Genomic DNA, 23760 nt, shown 5'->3' on the forward strand with positions numbered 1-23760 from the left:
TTACAAATCAATTATTAATTGGATATCACTCCAGTGACGCGGTCTCATATGAGATAAACTCATATCAACAAATATTAGAAAAGTGACATGCACGTTGTTTATATCTGTTTTAATGCTTTGAAAAATAGGATATTCCTCATCACGCTGCAGAGACTTGTTCAAATTTTGAAGTTCACTGTGAAGATGAAAATAAAACTTTGTGTTTAAAATTAGAGTAGCGTACGAACCTAGTAATGAAAGTAATATTTTCAGTTGTTTCTTCCACTTCCATTGTGCTGTATCTAATGTTGTTTATTTGACATTTCATAGTCTTCCATTGTTCAACTAACTTCCATATTAGGTTCATATTTTCAAGCTTTCGTCTTATTTCAGATATAACCTTATTTAAAAAAATAATAATAATAGTCAAAGGGTTTTTATTAATTTTTTGAAAAAAAAAATCAAAAGGTGTGGTATTTTACTTACGTCGAGGGGATAATAATCAATGCCAAGTAGTTTGAGCTTTTCTCTGATATTATTTTCCTTTTTTTCTAGGACTTCTAACTGTTTCATCAAGAGATCAATTTTTGAAAATGCCTCGAGTGGTGAGCTAATAGGAAAACCATCAAGTTAAATTGTGCAAGTAATGCTATTGCTATATATTTATTACATATCATCATCCACCGGCATTTCGTTCTCCAGCATTTTCAACATTTCTAAAGCATTTACTTTCAATTCTGCTACATCGTTGGCCATCGAAAGCTTAAACTGATTTTGATAGTTCTCAATCTGTTCCTTTATTTGGGTTAAATAATCTATGTACTGCTGCCAATTTGGATGAATGTTCCGTCTTAAGTTATATGCCTCTGGAAGAATGTCGAGTACGCATTTCTCTGGAATAAAGAATATGTCGGGAAAAATATATAAAGCTCTTTTAGTGGAATGTAGTCAACTGTCTAAGACGAACAGTGTGGTCGAAATACGTATCTGCAAAGATATCGAAAATTAATTGGTGGAATTAAATGGAGAGTACTTAATTCGTCTTAGACGAAAGAATATGTTTTGAATCGTCGCAGAATGACATTTTTTTTTATTAAAATAGATATTTAAACTGCTACGGCTGTGGTGTACAGTAGTGCGGTTCACATTACTACTTTGAGATGTTATTTTTGTTCAGCACGGTGTCTAAACTCTATTAATTCAGTGTGTCAATATTATATACCCCATACACAAGGTCAAATATGTTTGTAAAACAAGTTGATGCAATGTTTAATCGTCTTCTCCTTTTTGCCTTTCTCGTATACAAAGTATACGTAAAGGCTATAGGATCACTCCAAAACCGAGCTTTTTATACATGGTTCGGAGCCCCATAGTGTTATATGTGTGTGTGTGTGTGTGTGTGTGTGTGTGTGTGTGTGTGTGTGTGTGTGTGTGTGTGTGTGTGTGTGTGTGTGTGTGTGTGTGTGTGTGTGTGTGTTTTTTTTTCTTCCTAAACAATGAAGGGGGAATCTGCTCAACAGACATCCTGGGTTGACCAGGAAGTGCTGGGTTAGGGGCCACCTCCAATGAGGGAGGCAGGACTGCATCCCCGACCAGCTAAACCGTTTCCATTGCCGCCAAGCCCATCGTCCCTTCGGTACAACCAGAAAGTAATGCTTCAAAGGGGGGCCAGTGCATAACGCACCCTCGAGGTTAGCTGCGTGTCCTTGCAGCATCGAACATCGTAACTCGCTTTTTTAGAAGAACACCATGGTATCGTGCCAGCGCATTGCCGGCTTTCCAGGTGGCCTTACCACGCCCTATGTCCTCGGAAGGTGGGAAGGGTCGACTTCGCGCCTGCTTCCCTCTGCACGACTGGTATCAAGAATGATGATGCCGCGTGCACCCCAAATTGACCTTTCTGCGATAGGGGCTATTCGCCAGCACACAGAGGGACTTGCCGACGCGAGGCCTACGCCTGCCCCAGCCTTGACGAGGACCCCTTTCCGTCCTCGGGCTCGGAACCCGCCCGGTTGACCGACGCCGCGAAAGCGACGATACCATGTTGTTCTTCGCGCGGCCACTTGTTCGATAAAAGGATCGAGTTCGACCACAGAGCATGACCACCGGTATGACTCATGAAGCCGACTCCGATCCCTTGGACCACCTCTTATTTGCGCCTGAACTAGCCATCCCTCGAGTCCACGCGCCACCTTCTGTGTAGCTCCGAGACGATTTGGACGATAGCCGATAAAACGGCGTTCCAGCCAACTTCATCTTTACACATCCTCCGAACTAGGCAAGCATGTGGTCACGCATTGTGCGAAAACGCGGGCACACGAACAACACGTGTTCCGCCGTTTCCTCTAAACCAACGCACACCAGACACTCGGGCGAGGCCGAGCAAGCCAGCTGCGTTACCTGCACTTTGATTTTGCAGCACGCTTAAACGCCGGGCACATCGAACCCCCCATGGGGTGCTTGCTGTTCACAGCTTTGCTGGAACAAATCAAACAAGTGGGAGGGTTCCTGCAGCATTGTGCCTTATGTCCCTCCAATCCGCAGCGTCGGCAGAGATTGCTTCTGTCAGGGCCTTTGCAGTCCCATTGCTTGTGCCCCGGTTCCAGGCACTTGAAGCAAACTTCGGGTTGCTCGTATATGCGCACAGGGCATACCGACCATCCCACCTTGACGCTCCCTAACTTGACTACCTTGGAGGCGTCCGCTGCAGATAGCCGAACCAATGCTACCTGCGTCCCTGCCGGACCTTTCCGTAGCCGAACGGCTGCGGTGGTCGTCTCCACTTCACACTGTCGCCGCAGTGCCGTGACGAGCTCTTCGACTTCAGTGATCTCGTCCAGGTCTTTAACCCTTAGATTCACCTCCGTCGTGAGTGCCCTCACCTTGACCGTCTCGCCTAGGACCTCCTCCGCCAACTTCTTGTAGGCGGCGCCCTTTTGCGAGACGCCCCGCTTTAGCTCGAGTATCATCTCGCCCATCCGGGTACGTCTTATTCGACGTACGTCGGCGCCGAGTTCACCGAGCTTAACGTCACTCCTCATCGCCTTCAAAACATCCGAGTACTTAGCCTCGTCCGCCGTGATGACTAGGGCATCGCCCCTGGAGCGATTGGCGCCTACCCTAGACTTCTTGCTACCCTTATTCGCCTGGGCCTTCTTTTCGGCCCTTGACGTCTTCGGTTTCCTCTTGTTCTTGACCAGGGTCCAGGAGGCGTCACCCCCCTCTATTTCCCTGGTCTGGTGCGGTTGAGAACTTTCAGCCTGCCGTAACCCCTTATCACCGTCTTTCCTGAGTGGACGGACCTTTCCAGGTCCTTCCTCCCCCGGTTTTGGAGGTACCTGACCGGGGTTCAGCTTCCCAGCCCCATTACCCTTGTTCGGGGTAGTAACCCTCCGCGTTTTGGAGCGGCCCCCAGGGAGCTCATCTCCTGGAGACTGTCTCCCCCGTTTTTGTGTCTGCTCCGTTGGAGCAGTCACCCCCGACGTACCCGCAAATACTTGAGCCTCAGTCTGGGTAGACTTTGGCACCACCGTCTTTGCTGGCACGCCTTCGGTCGATTCGACCTTGCCCGAGTCCGCGAATCCTTGGGCCTCAGTCTGGGTAGACCTCAACTCCACCGATTTCACGGGTTTACACTTGGCCGTCCCGACCGCCCTCTCCAGCTTGGCGTCCAGCATCGACTTTCGAAGTTTCTGCAAGCTCCTCTTGAGGTCCTTGCTAATATTATGCTTCGATGACGCAAAGTCGATGATGGCGTCCAGCTGTTCCGTCGCCACCTCGAAGGCCGAAAGCCCATCGCGTTTGCGGTTCATCGCCTCCACAAGCCATGGGCCGTCAATAACCCCTACCGGCGTTTTTATAGCCGAGAGGAAGGTTGAGTGACCCACGCTGGCGCTGCGCACTGAGCTGCCGACTATTGCCTCTGGCCTCCTAGGCGAAGACCTGAACAACCCACCTCTTGCGAAGGGGTTGTCGCCTACACTACTACCACTAATTGAAGAATTGACTTGGTTTTCCATTTTGGTCCCACGAGTTGCTCGGGAAAAAGGTCCAACACGCCAGAGCCCAGCATAACGCGGTAAGGGACAATTACGGTGGAGGGTGCCCAGGTACCCCACAGGCTCCGTTAAAGGCCTAGCTTATTATTTCACCCCCCTGGCCATGCATCCCCTCGGCACGGGTCGCTTGACGCCTTGGGATTAGGGGTTAGGGACGATGGTCCCGGTCTAACTCGCAGTGGCCATGGGGAGGGGTCGTCAAGCCCTTGGACAAAGTCCCTGCTGCCCCTGTGTGTGTGTGTGTGTGTGTTTTTTTTATAGAGGGATGAAGGCAAATCTGCTTACAGACACCTGAAATTATCACTCAGGGAGTGGGGTTGGCGCGGAAGGCAGAAGGCCAGCCCGCCGAACCCACTAAACCCACCCAAGCAACAGAAGGTTACTTGAGTTACCCTCTCTTCTAATGCCCTGGTCCTTACTGGATGTCAATACTTCGGAGAGGGGCTGTGCTCATGCACTTCACTTGTCCAGCCTCTAGCAAGCATTGCTAGTTCGCTGCATTCTCCTCATCATTACTGATGCAAGTATGACTGCGTATCTCCACTACGATACATTTTGCTCTCACTTCTTAATTACGGCACGGTTACATCGATCATTGGGCGTACCGATTGAGTGCCGAGGTCGGTCCAGTGATTCCGGTTGAAGGATGACTTCCGGTTCACTGGCGCCCCGACGACTCCGAACCGGTCGTTTTCCCACGATCGGCTACTATTCATCTCCTACGCTCACTGTCCAGTGCTCTCTGGTCTTCACGCCATTTTCGCTGCAACGACAGCATGATCTGCGTTACTGCTCTGTTCACCATGTTCCACGTATTTTCATTTTCGCACATTTCCTGAACGATGTTGTCGGGATTTATGCTTCGAGTGCTGACCGTTGAGATCCAACTCCGTTCTGCCCTGAATCGTGGACAGTCGAATATCACGTGCTCCGGTGTTTCTTCACAGTTCGGACAGGCCGGACAAAGTGGAGACTCTGCGTGTCTGAATCTATGCAAATACTTCCTGAAGCATCCATGGCCTGACAGGAACTGCGTCAGAAAGAAGTTGACTTGTTTTGTGTTTTCTGTGCTCCCACGACTGCAGGTTCGGAATGAGCCGATAGGTCCACCTTCCTTTCGAACTACTGTCCCAATCCTGCTGCCACTTTCGCATCGAATCGACTCTCGCAATCTTGCGTGCTCCCATCGTTCCACGTAGTCCATAGCAGGCACAATCTTCCTCCAATAAAAATTTGATGGGAGTCATGCCTACTATGACGCAGACCGCATCCATCGAAATGGTCCGGTACGCACTTGCCACCCGCATAGCCATTAACCTGTATGTGCTGTTGAGCCGTGTCAGGTTCCTTTTCGTGATTGCTCCTGCCGCCCAGACGGGGGCACCGTATCTGAGTACAGAAGTAGAAACGCTGGCTAAGAGTCTCCTCTTTCTGCTACTAATCGCAGAGCTATTCGCCATTACTCTGGTTAATGCTGTGGTGGCTTTTGCTGCCTTATCGCAGGCGTAATCGACGTGGCTGTTGAAGTTGAGCTGGTCATCGATCATCACCCCCAGATGCTTCACTTCTCGCTTCGACTCGATGGTGACCTCGACCGTGATTGTAGTCTGCTGAACTGCTTTTCGGTTGCTGATTATCATCACTTCGGTTTTATGGTGGGCTAATGCCAGCTTTTTTCCGCACATCCAGTTCTCCACTATTCCTATGGCCTCCATAGCACGTACTTCCACCTCATCTACTGTTTCTCCGATTACCAGGAGTACCACGTCGTCCGCAAACCCAACTATCTTCACGCCTCTTGGTAGTCTGAGCTGCAATAACCCGTCGTACATAGCATTCCACAACGTCGGTCCCAGGATAGAACCTTGTGGAACACCAGCTGTTATTCGTACTCTCTTTAGTCCCTCATGTGTTTCGTAAACTAGTGTCCGATTCTCGAAATAGCTCTTTAGAATTCTGCAAAGGTATCCCGGAACTCTCATGCTGTGTAGAGAGTTAGCTATTGCTTCCCAACTCGCACTGTTGAACGCATTTTTCACGTCTAAGGTAACCACAGCGCAGTAGCGGTTACCTCTTCTCTTTTGCTTCTTGGCTGCTTCAGCTGCTTCTACGACTTCCCGGATAGCGTCAACTGTGGATCTGCTCTTTCGGAACCCAAACTGCTTGCACGATAATCCGTTGTCGCCTTCTGTGTAGATAGTTAATCTGTTGAGGATGACCTTCTCCAGGAGTTTTTGATCGTAGTGCAATTTGCACCAGTTCTGATCAATCACGGAGTAGCAACCATTGATATGTACAGTCAGTCTAAGCTAAGCTAAGCTAAGCTAAGCTGAGGATGACCTTCTCCAGGAGTTTTCCGACCGTGTCTAGCAGACAAATAGGTCTGTAGGACGATGGGTCTCCGGGTGGCTTACCCGGCTTCGGCAGCAATACTAGTGTTTGCCGCTTCCAGCAATCGGGAAAGTTTCCTTCATCGATGCACTTCTGCAACGTGCTACGGAACATATCCGGGTTCGCCTGGATCGCTGCTTTCAAGACCAGGATGGGGATACCATCTAGTCCAGGAGCTTTGTTTGCTTTTAGGCTTTTCGCAGCAGTGATGAGTTCTTGATTCGTAAGCAGGGCTTCATTCGTACTGGTGTTATTGTCGCCATACGGTGTGGGTGGCCAGACGGTTGGCTCGTGGTGTGGAAACAGACCTTCGATAATTGTCCTAAGCTTTTCTGGGCACCTCTCTGGCGGTATCGATGGACCTCTAATCTTTGCCATAGCGACCCTGTATGCATCCCCCCATGGGTTAGCATCTGCGTTACGACAGAGCTCTTGCATGCAGGCTGCCTTGCTGAGCCTAATTTCCTTTTTGAAAGCAGCTCTTGCTGCGCAGAACACAGGTCTACGCTCTTCCCTTTCGACATTGTTGCGGGCTCTCTGCATTCTCCTCCTTGCTCTAAGACAGTTGCGACGGAGTTCGGCGATCGTTCCATTCCACCAGTAGACTGGACGGCGGACATGTCGTGGCTGTACTTTTCTCGGCATGGTTGCATCGCAGGCTCGAGTCAATGCTGCAACCAGCTCGTCTGGACTCAGGTTTACCAGGTTGCGCTCGAATCTAATTGCCTCTGCTAGCACCTCCTTGTTAAAGGTTTCTGTCTTCCACCTAAGCTCTTTGGTACCACACTCACGTGCTTGTATCGCTACTTTCTCTCCGACGCAGTATCGGACCGCCTGATGATCGCTATGTGTATAGCCTTCGCAGACTCTCCAGTTTATGTTCCTCGTTAATGCAGGACTGCAAAAGGTAACATCAATTATGGACTCTCTGCCATCTCTCCGGTAGGTACGCGTCGATCCTTCGTTAACCAGATCTACATTTAGCCTAGCAAGTTCTTCCAGCAGACTCCAACCTCTTTGGTTAGTGAGACGGCTGCCCCACTCTAACGCCCAGGCATTAAAGTCACCAGCGATGACGACTGGCCTCCTGTCGGTAAGCTCCGCTACTAACGTATCCAGCATCTGGTTAAACTGATCACTTGTCCAACGTGGGGGTGCGTAGCAGCTACATATATAGACTCCGTTAACTTTGGCGATCACGAAGCCTTCAGCTGCACGGTACTCGATGTCTTGGAAAGGATATCTCCCTACTGTACATATTGCGGCGGCCACAGCAGTTGCTGTGCGGTATCACAGTGGTTGAGGTTAATTTGTATTACCTCCACTGTGATTTACCAGACATCGCCTGTTTATACGCTGGACATTTTAGGACAGATTAGGCATTTTGGTGGCTTTTTGCAGCTTTGCGCTTTGTGGCCATCCTCTCCACACCTTCTACAAAGTTTCGATCTATCTGGTCCTTTGCAATTTCGTGCCAGATGGCCAAACTCTTGGCACCTGAAGCACACCTCTGGTTGCTGAGAGAGGCTCAGCGAGCACACCGACCAACCGACTTTAACTTTACCGATTTTCAATGCTTTTTCGGCAGCATCTACCGGAAGCTTTATTCCTGCGACTTGTGTACCGGATGGCCCTCTTCTTAGCCGGATTGTCATTTCGACGTCTCCCAGATTAAATTGCTCCTTCATTGCGGCAATTACATCGTCTGCTGTTGTAATTTCATCCAGATCCACGCATTGGGGGCAGCAGGGACTATGTCCAAGGGCTTGACGATCCCTCCCCAGGCCATCTGCGAGTTGTGGCGCCTGCCTAGGATGTGGTGGGGTTTGACAGTGGGCCCTGTTAAACCTCTATAAAAAGCTGCATGTATCCGCAAGTAGTCTCCGCCAAAGCGACCGTGTGCCGCTCAAAGCGCACAAGCCCAAGTCCTGGTGTTAGGTGGGACGCTAAACAGCCCTGACACGACGGCCCTCCGACGAGACAGGAGGTTTGCGCAGGCCCAATAAGCCGCCTTTAAAAACAACTATTACGAACGACATAGAAGATAATACGACTCGATACAATCGGCAACGACCTAGGCGACGAATAAAGGATCACGATTGGAAGCTTGGAACATGGAACTGCAAGTCGCTAGGCTTCGCAGGTTGCGATAGGATAATCTACGATGAATTACATCCCCGCAACTTCGATGTCGTAGCGCTGCAGGAAATCTGCTGGACAGGACAGAAAGTGTGGAAAAGCGGGCATCGAGCGGCTACCTTCTACCAAAGCTGTGGCACCACCAACGAGCTGGGAACCGGCTTCATAGTGCTGGGAAAGATGCGCCAACGCGTGATTGGGTGGCAGCCAATCAACGCAAGGATGTGCAAGCTGAGGATAAAAGGCCGTTTCTTCAACTATAGCATCATCAACGTGCACTGCCCACACGAAGGGAGATCCGACGACGAAAAAGAAGCGTTCTATGCGCAGCTGGAGCAGACATACGATGGATGCCCACTGCGGGACGTCAAAATCGTCATCGGTGACATGAACGCTCAGGTAGGAAGGGAGGAAATGTATAGACCGGTCATCGGACCGGATAGTCTGCATACCGTATCGAACGACAACGGCCAACGATGCATAAACTTTGCAGCCTCCCGCGGAATGGTAGTCCGAAGCACTTTGCAAGAATATCCACAAGGCCACATGGAAATCATCTAATCAAGTAACGGAAAACCAAATCGACCACGTTCTAATCGACGGTAAATTCTTCTCCGACATCACGAACGTACGCACTTACCGCAGTGCGAATATTGAATCCGACCACTACCTCGTCGCAGTATGTCTGCGCTCAAAACTCTCGACGGTGATCAACACGCGTCGGAGTCGTCCGCCGCGGCTTAACATTGGGCGGCTACAAGACGGTAGACTAGCCCAAGACTACGCGCAGCAGCTGGAAGTGGCACTCCCAACGGAAGAGCAGCTAGGCGCAGCATCTCTTGAAGATGGCTGGAGAGATATTCGATCCGCCATTGGAAGCACCGCAACCGCTGCACTAGGCACGGTGGCTCCGGATCAGAGAAACGACTGGTATGACGGCGAATGTGAGCAGTTAGTTGAGGAGAAGAATGCAGCATGGGCGAGATTGCTGCAACACCGCACGAGGGCGAACGAGGCACGATACAAACGGGCGCGGAACAGACAAAACTCGATTTTCCGGAGGAAAAGCGCCAGCAGGAAGATCGAGACCGTGAAGAGACGGAGGAACTGTACCGCGCTAATAACGCACGAAAGTTCTATGAGAAGTTGAACCGTTCACGTAAGGGCCACGTGCCACAGCCCGATATGTGTAAGGACTTAAACGGGAACCTTCTTACGAACGAGCGTGAGGTGATCCAAAGGTGGCGGCAGCACTACGAAGAGCACCTGAATGGCGATATGGCAGACAACGGTGGCGGTATGGTAATGAACCTAGGAGCACGCGCGCAGGACATGCGACTTCCGGCTCCGAATCTCCAGGAAATCCAGGAGGAGATCGGCCGGCTGAAAAACAACAAAGCCCCTGGAGTTGACCAACTACCAGGAGAGCTGTTTAAACACGGTGGTGAAGCACTGGCTCGAGCGCTGCACTGGGTGATTACCAAGGTTTGGGAGGATGAGGTTCTGCCGCAGGAGTGGATGGAAGGTGTCGTGTGTCCCATCTACAAAAGGGCGATAAGCTGGATTGTAGCAACTACCGCGCAATCACATTGCTGAACGCCGCCTACAAGGTACTCTCCCAAATTTTATGCCGTCGACTAACACCAATTGCAAGAGAGTTCGTGGGGCAGTACCAGGCGGGATTTATGGGTGAACGCTCTACCACAGACCAGGTGTTCGCCATACGTCAGGTATTGCAGAAATGCCGCGAATACAACGTGCCCACACATCATCTATTTATCGACTTCAAAGCCGCATATGATACAATCGATCGGGACCAGCTATGGCAGCTAATGCACGAAAACGGATTTCCGGATAAACTGATACGGTTGATCAAGGCGACGATGGATCGGGTGATGTGCGTAGTTCGAGTTTCAGGGCATTCTCGAGTCCCTTCGAAAACCCGTAGAGGGTTACGGCAAGGCGATGGTCTTTCGTGTCTGCTATTCAACATCGCTTTGGAGGGAGTAATACGAAGGGCAGGGATTGACACGAGTGGTACGATTTTCACGAAGTCCGTCCAGTTATTTGGTTTCGCCGACGACATTGATATCATGGCACGTAACTTTGAGAGGATGGAGGAAGCCTACATCAGACTGAAAAGCGAAGCTAAACGGATTGGACTAGTCATCAACACGTCGAAGACGAAGTACATGATGTAAGCCACCCACCACGAGTTTCTATCGGTGGTGACGAAATCGAGGTGGTTGAAGAATTCGTGTACTTGGGCTCACTGGTGACCGCCGATAACGATACCAGCAGAGAAATTCGGAGACGCATAGTGGCTGGAAATCGTACGTACTTTGGACTCCGCAAGACGCTTCGATCGAATAGAGTTCGCCGCCGTACCAAACTGACTATCTACAAAACGCTTATAAGACCGGTAGTTCTCTACGGACACGAGACCTGGACGATGCTCGTGGAGGACCAACGCGCACTGGGAGTCTTCGAAAGGAAAGTGTTGCGTACCATCTATGGTGGGTTGCAGATGGCGGACGGTACGTGGAGGAGGCGAATGAACCACGAGTTGCATCAGCTGTTGGGAGAACCATCCATCGTTCACACCGCGAAAATCGGAAGACTGCGGTGGGCCGGGCACGTAGCCAGAATGTCGGACAGTAATCCGGTAAAAATGGTTCTCGACAACGATCCGACGGGAACAAGAAGGCGAGGTGCACAGCGGGCAAGGTGGATCGATCAGGTGGAGGACGACTTGCGGACCCTCCGCAGACTGCGTGGTTGGCGAAGTGCAGCCATGAACCGAGCTGAATGGAGAGGTCTTTTATGTGCAGCACAGGCCACTCCGGCCTTAGTCTGATGATAAATAAATAATCCACGCATTGGAGGTTCACTTCAGGCGCCATAGCTCTCACTTGCGCTTTATCTCCCACTACCCTCTCTGTTAGCTCCTTATATGACGAGCTCTTGTTCTTCGAGTCTTTTTTCAACTCGAAGATCATGTCACCCGCCCGTGTGCGCCGGATTTTTTGTACGTCGGCACCGAAGTCCTTCAGTTCTGGAGCTGTCCTAATGGTCCGCAGGACCTCCAGATATCCTTCCTCGCTAGTCTTCACTAGAAGCGCCTCGCCTTTCTTTTTCACGCTTCTTTTGATGACATTTTGTCTTTCGCTCGCATTGATCCGATTCTTTTTTGTCTTCTTTTGGACCACCTGCCAGGGTGACCTTCTGTTGCTATCGCCGGTCTCTTCCGGCTCTGCGACAACCATGCGTTTGAGTAGACCGTCTCTTTGTTTTTTGGAGCCTCCTGGTCTTTCGTCTCCGGGCGAGGACCTATGCCTCTTAGGCACGGATGCCGGTGTGTTTTCCGGTTGCACTAGTTTCTCTTTTCTGCTCTTGTTGGGTTCTTCCGGAATCAGTCCAGGTGTGTCCTTTCGCAGCGCCGCTGATGCAAGGGTGTGTTTTGCATCAGTCAATTCTCTCTCAGCTTTTTCTGCTCTCTGCGTTAGGATGTGCCACTCCGTCATGGCCGACCCAAGAGCCCTCCGGATCTTCAACACCAGCTCTTTGTATCTTCAGCTGTTGTTGAGGCACGTTCCAGCCATTGTTCGTGGGCGGCTTCTGCTCATTATTATCACCTTGTTTGCTTACTTGCGTTAGCATTCGCGGTATAACCACCTGGCGCTGTTCTTCCGCCTTTTTGGTCTGCTGAGGCGGAGACCTCGTCAAACCACTTGTGACGAACGGATTCGACACACTTGCTCCTTCGTTGAGTTCTAAATTGTTCTTCATGTTGAAAGGGTCCCCTCCGGATCGTTATCTCTGCCCGTTGTAGATAGTCGCCTATAATGATCCCATGGGTACCTATGCAAGCAGTGAGGTCCATGCAAGGGTTGACACAGGTTCTTTATGGCACCGTGTTCAGAGCCGGATCGACGTAGATCAGGAATGTTACATCTGAACCTACTACCCCCCATGATTGGTGGCGGGTTTTGAGCGTTTCCGGAGGCCTGCCAGGTTGTTTATCGGGACGGAGGCAGTCGCACCATTAGCCTGCTCGCCGTTTCAAGGAGGTGTCACCCTGCTTTACTCAGGGAACAGAATGTCAATGTCGTTTTAACCAAACCATAAACCGTTACTCATCCAATGTCGTTCGCCATTGCCAGTATGCCGTAATCAGAATCTCACTGACATCGATCCTGATGTGCCGGTGGGCACTCCTGCTTGTGTTGGGCTGAAGTGCTTTGGAAGCGGCACGGGTCGCTTGTACAGAGCTGCTTATAGACTTGTGGTTTTTGTAGAGATTCAACAGAGCCCACTGTTGAACCTCCTCCGCACGCCCCTAGGCAGATTCCGCTTGGGCTGACTGGGAACCAGTAAACTGGTTCCAGGGCCCGGTCATCTTCCGAAGGAACCGCCGACTGGTGGTTTTCCATTGGCGCCCAGGAACAAGTCCCGAGCTCCCACCTCCGTGTGTGTGTGTGTGTGTGTGTGCGCGTGTGTGTGCGTGTGTGTGTGTGTGTGTGTGTGTGTGTGTGTGTGTGTGTGTGTGTGTGTGTGTGTGTGTGTGTGTGTGTGTGTGTGTGTGTGTGTGTGTGTGTGTGTTTTTTTTTTTTCTTCCTAAACAATGGAGGGGGAATCTGCTCAACAGACATCCTGGGTTGACCAGGAAGTGCTGGGTTAGGGGCCACCTCCAATGAGGGAGGCAGGACTGCATCCCCGACCAGCTAAACCGTTTCCATTGCCGCCAAGCCCATCGTCCCTTCGGTACAACCAGAAAGTAATGCTTCAAAGGGGGCCAGTGCATAACGCACCCTCGAGGTTAGCTGCGTGTCCTTGCAGCATCGAACATCGTGACTCGCTTTTTTAGAAGAACACCATGGTATCGTGCCAGCGCATTGCCGGCTTTCCAGGTGGCCTTACCACGCCCTATGTCCTCGGAAGGTGGGCAGGGTCGACTTCGCGCCTGCTTCCCTCTGCACGACTGGTATCAAGAATGATGATGCCGTGTGCACCCCAAATTGACCTTTCTGCGATAGGGCCTATTCGCCAGCACACAGAGGGACTTGCCGACGCGGTGCCTACGGCTGCCCCAGCCTTGACGAGGACCCCTTTCCGTCCTCGGGCTCGGAACCCGCCCGGTTGACCGACGCCGCGAAAGCGACGATACCATGTTGTTTTTCACGCGGCCACTTGTTCGATAAAAGGATCGAGTTCGACCACAGGGCACCGGTATGACCCATGAAGCCGACTCCGAACCCTTGGACCACCTCTTATTTGCGCCTGAACTAGCCATCCCTCGAGTCCACGCGCCACCTTCTGTGTAGCTCCGAGACGATTTGGACGATAGCCGATAAAACGGCGTTCCAGCCAACTTCATCTTTACACATCCTCCGAACTAGGTTGTCCGGGTAGTGTCCAGACCACATGTGGCAAGCATGTGGTCACGCATTGTGCGAAAACGCGGGCACACGAACAACACGTGTTCCGCCGTTTCCTCTAAACCAACGCACACCGGACACTCGGGCGAGGCCGAGTGTCCGAACCGGTGTAGGTACTGTCTGAAGCAACCATGGCCTGTAAGGACCTGGGTCAGGTGGAAAGTGATTTCCCCATGGCGCCTCTTGACCCACGTACCTATCTCCGGTATCAACCTATGTGTCCATCTACCCTTAGTGGAACTGTCCCACGCACGCTGCCATTTGACCATTGAGGCCAACCTGACAGTCCTGCGGATGCCTCTCGTGCCGCGCATTTCAAAGCACTCTATGTCTTCACCGATAACGATGTCAATAGGCATCATACCGGTGATGACGCAGAGTGCATCGTGCGACACGGTACGGTACGCGCTCGCAACTCTTAGGCACATGAGCCTATACGTACTTTCTAACTTCGTTCTGTAGCAGTTAATACGCAGGGCCGTGCCCCAAGCTGGCCCCCCATACCTCAGTATGGACAGAGCAACGCTAGCCAGAAGCTTGCGCTTGCTGGCATAAACCGCAGAGCTATTGGACATCATCCGGGACAATGCCACTATAGCTGTGGAGGCACGCTTGCAGGCGTAATTGACGTGGCTACCAAAGGTGAGCTTATCGTCGATTATTACCCCAAGAGTTTGATTGAGCGTTCAGAGGTGATCGTGCAGTTGCCTGCCCTTATCACCGCTTGCTGCTCCGACTTTCGGTTGTTAACAACAACCACCTCAGTCTTGTGGTGAGCCAGTTCTAACTTCCTGGAACTCATCCACTCCTCCACAATTGCGATCGAGTGGGCTGCAGTCAACTCCACCTCTTCGATCGATTCGCCGTAGACCTCCAGCGTAATATCGTCAGCGAAGCCAACGATTACCACGCCCACGCGTGTGTGTGTGTGCGTGTGTGTGTGTGTGTGTGTGTGTGTGTGTGTGTGTGTGTGTGTGCGTGTGTGTGCGTGTGTGTGTGTGTGTGTGTGTGTGCAAAAATGTGAGACACACTTTTTGGTACTTAGCATTATCCGATTTGCTCGCAACAAGTTGCAATGAAAGCGGATTGCGGTCTAGTTGTTTCCTATTGAAAATTGTCCCGATCGATCATTGTCTGCATGTGTGTATGTATGTGTGTGTGTGTGTACAAAAATGTGAGACACACTTTTTGGTACCGTCAACTGGGGGGAAGATGATCATTGAGGTGAAGATGATCATTTGATGTGTCAGTCAAAAGTGCCATTTTTTTTATGAAACGGTAGTCAACAATATTCTCCGTTCAAGTAATGTTTCCGCTAGGTAGAAATCCGAGTTTTTTGATTATAATCATGAAAATGTATTTTGTGGAAGAAAGAGAGAGATAGTCATAAATGACGCTATTTTCGTTTTAAATATTGACTTCGTAGACTTCTTTACGTAGTAAATTCAACATTCATACAAATAACCTAGCGTATTTTGACGGCTAGGTCATAATGATTTTAGTAGAGCTGTCTTGATCAACTTCACCCCAAACCAGATTACTCAAAAAATGTGTGATAATTTAATTTATTTTAATAAATGAGAACGCATTTCAGAAAACTAAAGTTGTTGATTATTGCAACGTATAGCAGTACATGTTTTGAAAATATTTGTTTCGATTTAAAATGTAAACACACATTGTTATTGCATGTTTTGTCTTAAAAATGATCATCTTCCCCCCAGTTGACGGTACTTAGCATTATCCGATTTGCTCACAACAAGTTGCAATGAAAGCGGATTGCGGTCCAGTTGTTTCCTATTGAAAATTGGCCCGAACGATCATTGCGTTACAAAGTTATTAGAAAAATATTGTTTTTTTTTTGCCAGGAGTCCCCCCTTGGGATAAAAAATTCAAAAACGAAAAAAAAAATTCCTGAGATTGCAGCAATGCATTCAAATGACCGCAAATATATCCGAATTGATTGAAAAAGTAAAATCTATCTCCATAAGTGCTATTTTGACCTCTTTGTTTTTCTTATTTTTTTAATGCGCGAGAAAGGCACCACCAACGCTAGGTAGATTGATCTGGGTTTTTTCCTCTTCTACGGCTCTACACTTGAACTAGAACTTGGCCTGCTTTTATCTTTGTATTTTATTAGCATTTCCTCAGTTATTAATTGAAAGCTTTTCTACGCTCGCCATTGCATGAGTATGTATTTTGTATGGCAAGAGCAATGGATGCACTATGTCCTGGGATTCGACAATGTTTCCCATCCTAGACCGGACCGAGAATCCAACTCGCTATCTCCGGATTGGTAAGACCCCGTTTAACCGTGTCTAGAGATATTTTAGGAACAATAAAACTTAATGTCAACTAGTCCAAATTCTAGGCAACAGATTCAATGTTTGTCAAACATGTGTGGGAGGTTTGGGCTTATTTTCAACCAAGTGTTGACTACGATCTATTACAACTGTTTCGTGTATAGTTAAAACTATTTAACGATACTTTTGAACGAATGCGATTTATTATGTATTGTTAGGGGAGAATTGTGAATGTTCATATTTAATATACAGTGAACGTTCGCTAATTAGTTAAGGTGCTCGCAAAATGGGGTGAAACCGCGTTGGCAATTTGTTTCCGTATTTGGCGGGATCCATACTTTTTGGCGCGTACAATTTTCCTAGCTAGGGGGTTTCCTTAGCCTACACAGAATATGAAAACTAATAAGCGCGTAAAAATAAACACGTGGAAATTACACTATTTTAGGCGTACATGGTTCTTTACCAACAAGTTCGACCTAAATGCATGCAATTGCTATTGCATTATGTCAATTTCTATAGCATAGGTCATTAAAAGCAGGCATTGCAATATCATCTGAGCACAGGATATCATCTTTGCTTGTGCAAAGATATTATCCCTAATCAAAGAGCACTCTGGAAATATATTATCATTTGAGCATTTGATGATGATCCTGATAGCCAGAACCCCGAACCACGGTTTGTTCACGTTGCGAGGACGTTGCTACCACAAAAAGCAGTGAAAAAACTTTTCTCCATGGCAAACATTACACTTTGTTCACTGAGCAGATAGATAACTAAGATCGATATCCCAGTATATCATCAGTATCTTTGCTCAGAAGATCGAATGATGGGATAAATTGCAATGCCTGATAAAAAGTAACATAATGCAATAGAAATTGCACACTTCTTATTCTTATTATTGGCATTACATCCCCACACTTCCACAGCTATTAACTGCGAGGTTTCTAAGCCAGGTTATCATGAGGCTAGCACGATGATACTTTTATGCCCAGAGAAGTCGAGACAATTTCCACTCCGAAAATTGCCTATAGACAGGCACCGGGAATCGAACCCAGCCACCCTCAGCATGGTCTTGCTTTGTAGCCGCGCGTCTTACCGCACGGCTAAGGAGGGCCCCTTTAAGAATTGCACACATTCAGGTGATAATATCGTTAAAATTTACACTCTTTTTAGCATTCCCTTTATGTGCATTATTTTCGTGTAAATTTCAACAACTTTTTCTGTCTGTATAGTGGTAAGACAATAGAGGTAATAAACTATAAAGGAAGATTATCGCTGTCGTCACTGGCGAAACATCTTTTGCTGGCGAAGATAGGGTACTAAATGTCAACGAAGGAAAAATCAGTACGTTTTGACAGATGGTACCCAACATGTTTGGGAACGATAACAAAAAAAAATCGCAGCGACAATCGTCCTCTATAGTTTATAACATCTATTGGTAAGACGCGCGGCTACAAAGCAAGACCATGCTGAGTGTGGCTGGGTTCGATTGTCTCGCTTTCCCTGGGCATAAACATCATGCTAGCCTCATGATATACGAATGCAAAATTTGTACCTTGGCTTAGAAACCTCGCAGTTAATAACTGTGGAAGTGCTAAATGAACACTAAGCGACGAGGCGACAATGTCCCAGTGGGGGAAGTAATGCCAATAAGAAGAAGAAGAAGATAAGACCTAGGGAGAGAGGGATAAAAACCTGACCACGAAAGATACGCCTATTTTATTCGTTGTTGTTGTTATAACACTTATAGTTGTTGTTGTTTTATAACACTTATAGAAGTACTTAGGAGTTGTTAAAAACTTACCTAAAACGTTGAAGTATTCTATGATGATGTGAATTTCTTCTTCAAATGGTGCTAAATTTTCGACACATTTCTGATATGTTTTTTCAAGAATTTTCAGGTCTTCCACTTCTTTTGGTTCGACACTCAAAGATTTCATATTGTTGTTTAGCGTGTTGTGAAAATCTATGAAATTAGAAGAACAAAATGTAGTGGTGCAATATCATCATCGGTTATTCCTATTATCGGCACTTACCTATAATACGACCATAAGCCACACATTTTAGATACTCAATGTACTTGAATTGCCAATCGTTGATGTGACTAGTTATGGCAAATTTTAGTTTCAATGCATCCACGTCAACACATTTGCAAACAGTTGAGTCCTTTTGTGTTGTTAATTGATTGAGCAGCTCTTCAAATTTTTCATTGTTTCGTTGGAATGCTTGTGCTGTCATGCTGGCTAGTTTGAACTTGTCAATGAATGATTTCCTATTGATGCTCCAAAATGGGCGGAATACATTCCATTTTTCTCTAAATACATGTAGCTCTTTCATAGTTTCGTTGATATCCTTGTAAATATTTGATTCGATGTTTTTGAATTTGTTATATTGAAGGAAATCATCATAAAAACTGCAATCGGAATCGATTTGGAATCGTTGGCACATGTTAGGAATTATTTTCATGATGGATGTCACTTCACTTGGCAAACGTTTCAGTGATAATTCGATTGATTCCAGTGAGGGTTGAAACAGTATTCCGGCCTTGTTTAGTATTAACTCTATACTTAGAATAGGAGATGACTCTTTTTGAAGAGCTTGTTGAATATTCTCAAGTGTATTCAATGATGAATTGAAAATGGCTGCTTGCAAAAGGCGATCAATTTTCTGAACATAAAGTGCCCAACTTTCTCCCATTTTCCTAATATTAGATCCTAAAGCTTCAAAGATACAGAATATATGTTTGCTTATTTCCGAATATACTTGAACCAGCTCCATAATAGATGCATGCTTTTTGTTTTTAATACCAATCGTAAAATCGACTAGCAACTGCGCTTTTTCATGATCAAGTTTGAATAAAAGCATATTATATATGTTCTCCATCCAGTTTGCAATCTTGATGTTCTCTTTCTTATACACTTGAATTACATCCAGTAGATCCTTCACATTATGCACAAAGGTATCGATGAACTCCCCAAGATCTTCTTCCCAAGTAAATTTTCCTCGTAGTGGTTCTAGTTTCCTCTCCGTTTGTTGGATCATAGGTTTGAAGAACAGTCGCTCTTTATCGGAGATCGATGATATAACATTGTTGAAGTACAATATGATTCGTATAACGTTGTCAAACGTCAATTTAACATTATCGTTTTTATCCATATCCATTATGCTTGGTACAGTAGCTTGTAGCACTTTGAAGAAATAAGCCTCATCGAATACAACAAGCATTCGTCTCTCAATGTGACATTCTAATAAACCTGGACGTATTTGGCTGCGACAAATAAGATGTCTTTGATACCATGAACCTATATCAGCGTTTAGTGATCTGATCCACAAGTCATTGTATGACTTTAATGCTGTTTTAACTTGATTTTCGCATGATTCAAATAAGGTCAGAATATCATCACTTTCAGAAAATTGAGGGAAAAAACGACATCGTTCCAACAAATCCTTAAGACGGTAAATTCTCTCAAATCTGATTTTTAGTAATGTATATTGACCGGACTTTCTTGGGAATAAAGTTGAGTACCAATTTATTCCAGATGAAACGGTTTTGGAGAGACTTGTAATTTCTGCTTTGAATGCTTTCCATATTTCTGATATTTTCCGCATGAAACTTTCTCTTATACTATCTCTTTTGAAAAAATTAAGTAAAGTAGTCAGAACATTGATTTTTTCTTCAATGTTATCAGCAACAAGAAAAACATTAGACAACAAATTTTCAATAATGTCGTCAAGATTTTTTAACATCTCACGGAATTTGGCGATACACGTGTACCACTCTTTACTATTGATATCTAAAATAGATCCGGAAACCGTTTGAATTTCCTCTATGCCTTTGGTGAAGATTGCTCCCACTTGGCAACATTTTTCTTCGAACATTTCTGCATTGTTGCATGAGAATTTGTAGTTTTTGTAAGCATTGCTGCCGCTGTATCTGTAATATAGAAATATAGATATCATTACTTTTTGTCATTATGGAACACTAAGTGTACCAAAAGGCAACTCAGTTCGGCGAATTGAGGTTATGGGTGGTGGCTCAAATTAGGAAAAATTAATTTCATTTTTTTTATTGGGCCGGAAATTTTGTCCAGAGCTCCAGGGCATCAAATAGAACCAAATAAAAGAGCTGCCCATAAACAAATTTAAAAATTTGTTGTTTGAGCCACTTTAACGAATATTAACTCTAGGTTCCATGATACTACCAGTGTGATTTTTCCTGCAGAATACTGACCCACTGTTCTTTCTATTTATCATGCATGTCATCACAAATAATCAATTTGAAGACATTTAAACAGAAAAAAATTGTTTGTTTCAAAATTCAGAGAAAATAGGGTAAATCCGGGTGAGATGCCGCGTCGGTATAGATGCCGCACTTCAGAGATCTAGTAGAAGGAACTTGAATTATTGGCCTAAATGTACGTGAGATTGTGTCTTTTGTAGCAAAAACAGCAACGTAAGTAGTATCTGCTCATTCTTATCAGTCAAAGAAGTGATATGATGGTTATACACTTTTATGTATGTGGCAGAGGCCGTAAATATTTCTAACACTATTTTTTAATAAAGATTTTTAGTACGGTTTTGCGAGAATTCTTATGAATCCAACTGTTTATTTCATCATGTGAATCCTCAAAAAAGCTTGTAGGTTATGTTTGTAGGCAGTTTACGTTTTGAGTAAAAATTATAGTGATATGGTGTCTGTCCCTTACAATCGGTATAGATGCCACAGAAAAATCAGGGTGATATGCCGCACCTTCCTACTATCAGCACTTTAATAAGATATTATTTTTAGATGGGAAAATCATGTGAAATAGGAAGACCAAGATATTGCAAGGGATTAGTAGGTGAATCCTGTCCAGAAAATCCAGACGTCTTAGGATATTTGTTCTTTTCTTAGTAACATGTTGCAAAATTAATGATATTTGCACAAGGAACGACCTCGACTTAATCTCTGTTGTTTTTTTATTGCTATTATGCGCGCTCACTACTGAAAACATCACAATAATGAGAAACAGATTCATTTGCGCTCAATCCTTCGATTTCGATTGTTATCAATATAGGTACATGTTATGAAATGAAAGAGGAGATACACTACGAAACAAAACCAGGAATGGAAGAACATTGATTCGAAAAATGCCGGAACTTGACCGGCTTTTCAACTTAGTATTCTACTAGCATGTCCTCAGTTATCAACTATGCCCGCCATTGCATGAGTATGTATCTTGTGTGGCAAGTACAATGGATACACTATGCCCACCCGAAAACATCCTAGACCGGACCGAGAATCGAACTCGCCATCTCCGGGTTGGCAATCCTACGCCTTTGCTCGCAAGGCTACTGGAGCCCCAAAAAAATGCCTCTTATTCAATAATATTAATAGAATTCTTTTTCACTATAATCTCCAAGCAACATCTGCTGCACGCACCATATTGGCCTTTAAGAAAGCCCAATAGATGATTATAAACTGGTAATGTTTTCTAAAATTTACACCATTTTTCAGATTGATTAAAAACTTCTCCCAGTTGTTTAACTGCCATTAGCTTAAAATAACATTTTCTGGCATATAAATTAAATTGAAGCAATACATTCGCTGATATATATAGTCTTGAGCGATCGTGCTTACAACTTACGAGTCAGTTTAGAAACCATTCTAATTATAATTAAAAATTGATACTTACTTTCCAAATATTTTCATTGCAGAACATATCTCCAATGTGTCGTGGAGTCTTTGCACAAACGCATCAATTCTGTTAAATATGATAGCGTAATCCAGCTTCCAACCGTAATTATTCCTGAAATGTTCGACCATCTGCAAGCAATATTTTATATTTACTTTGCTTCATCATGAAGACTATTAGTTTTTACTTACCTCCTCATATATTATCTTAAATGATTCACAGCAGTTAATTTTAACGTTGCATACTTCGATGCCATATATAGGCGAGCCAGAAAGAATTTTATCAATGTCTATACTTTGCATGCAACATGATACAATTTCGTTACTTAAGTACAGGAATAGTTTCGTGATACATTCATCTTGACGAAGATGGGAAGAATCTTCCCCAATGAATCGTATAATGTGCATAACATAAATGAGTTGCGAGCAAAGATCGTGTTCATTATCCAGCGAACGAATTGCGAAACAAGGATCAACCAGCAGTTTCAAGAAAGGAATGTTAGACTCGGCTATTTCAATTTCTTTCATCAAATCGTTCAGAACTTCTCTCAATGGCTTGGTGTACAAAGATTGCGCTAGATCAAGAATTTTAATAATATGCTGTATGTTGGTGTTTTTGAATTGACTTTGAACAGCTGATAAAATTTCATCTAAAACAACAGAACATTTTGTATTTTTTATGCATCAAATCTTACTATGTTACAAGATACTTACAACGATAAATCCAGAAATTGTATTCATCTGAGGGACAGATAAGATCATTTGGAACTGAATGTTGTATATCATTGATAGTCGATCTAATCTGACTTGTCCACTCTATGACCACTGCCTCCAATCGTTTGATAGTGGTACGGTTCAGGACAACTTCCTGAATTTCCATATCAGATCCTTCACGAGGTACATACAAGAGTGTAAACCCAGACAGCTTATAATGTATATCAGTAAGAAAAGACATAAATGTGTTATAAGCCGATAAGACGTGAGCCTTCACATTTTCGGACCACTCTGTATTTGAGAGCATAAGGGGTCCATATACTTGCTCCAGAGTAATTAGTAACGATCCTTCGATGTCGCTATGTAGTGTTCCGAACATGAGGTCGTCGTAAAACCTTTCGAGTATATTGAAGAGCTGATCAGGTTCACGCATGAAATACATAAGATCGTTGAAAACGCATTTCGGAAAGGTGAGTGATGCAGCAAGTACGTCTCCGTCGTAGTAAATGAAAAGCAGTGGATAATTAACATCAATCAACCACAGTTTAATCATCTCGGAAACTTCGTCATTAAAATCACTGGAGTCATAGTCAAACAAATAGATCATGTTCCGCATGAATCCGACTAATGTATCTAAATCATCTTCACTATAGGCCGGCTTATCAGTTTCCTCTTCAGCTATTGTAACAACTTCTTCCACCTTTCGACCTGTACGCGAAACAAAAATATTCTAATTTTGTTTTATTCGATTACCTATAAAACATTATTACAACCTTCATCACTGGAATCAGAAAAGCTGGACAGTTCGCTGATATTGTCAGCTAAATTTTCACCTCCTATGGAATCCGTCATGGTGAGCTGAATATATTATATACGTGTGTTTACTTGACGAGTATTGAAATGGGTTTGGATTGATTGGAAAAATAACAATGAGGCGTTGGCATGCTACGTTGCTAAGGTAGCTGGTTGCAAAGTTGTAGGTTGCCAATGAAGACCATCGAATTCCTTCAATCATGGCTTTACGAGCCACCGTTTCGTTTTTTCATATTGTGCAAATATCTTTAGAA

The 23760-nt window shown here is 45.7% G+C and overlaps 1 protein-coding gene across 6 annotated transcripts in view; it reads right to left on the minus strand.

Moving 5' to 3' along the window:
- The window catches only part of LOC134213891 (dynein axonemal heavy chain 2-like), a 74181-nt gene extending 50577 nt beyond the window's left edge, over window positions 1-23604 (minus strand). For 5 of the 6 annotated variants that reach the window (XM_062693345.1, XM_062693346.1, XM_062693347.1 and 2 more), the window contains exons 1-10: window positions 23467-23604; window positions 22694-23401; window positions 22172-22629; window positions 21981-22111; window positions 18342-20239; window positions 18110-18271; window positions 650-872; window positions 466-589; window positions 228-379; window positions 5-175 (exon numbers count right to left, since the gene is read on the minus strand). In XM_062693345.1, the coding sequence (XP_062549329.1) occupies window positions 5-175; window positions 228-379; window positions 466-589; window positions 650-872; window positions 18110-18271; window positions 18342-20239; window positions 21981-22111; window positions 22172-22629; window positions 22694-23401; window positions 23467-23545 (4106 nt within the window). In that variant the 5' untranslated portion in view covers window positions 23546-23604. Of the gene's footprint in view, window positions 176-227; window positions 380-465; window positions 590-649; window positions 873-18109; window positions 18272-18341; window positions 20240-21980; window positions 22112-22171; window positions 22630-22693; window positions 23402-23466 lie in introns of all 6 variants that reach the window. The other variant, XM_062693352.1, reaches the window with a different exon arrangement.
- Between the last annotated feature and the right edge of the window lie 156 nt (window positions 23605-23760).

This window comes from Armigeres subalbatus, chromosome 2 (assembly GCF_024139115.2).
Source record: "Armigeres subalbatus isolate Guangzhou_Male chromosome 2, GZ_Asu_2, whole genome shotgun sequence".
In the NCBI taxonomy this organism is placed as follows: Eukaryota; Metazoa; Arthropoda; class Insecta; order Diptera; family Culicidae; genus Armigeres; species Armigeres subalbatus.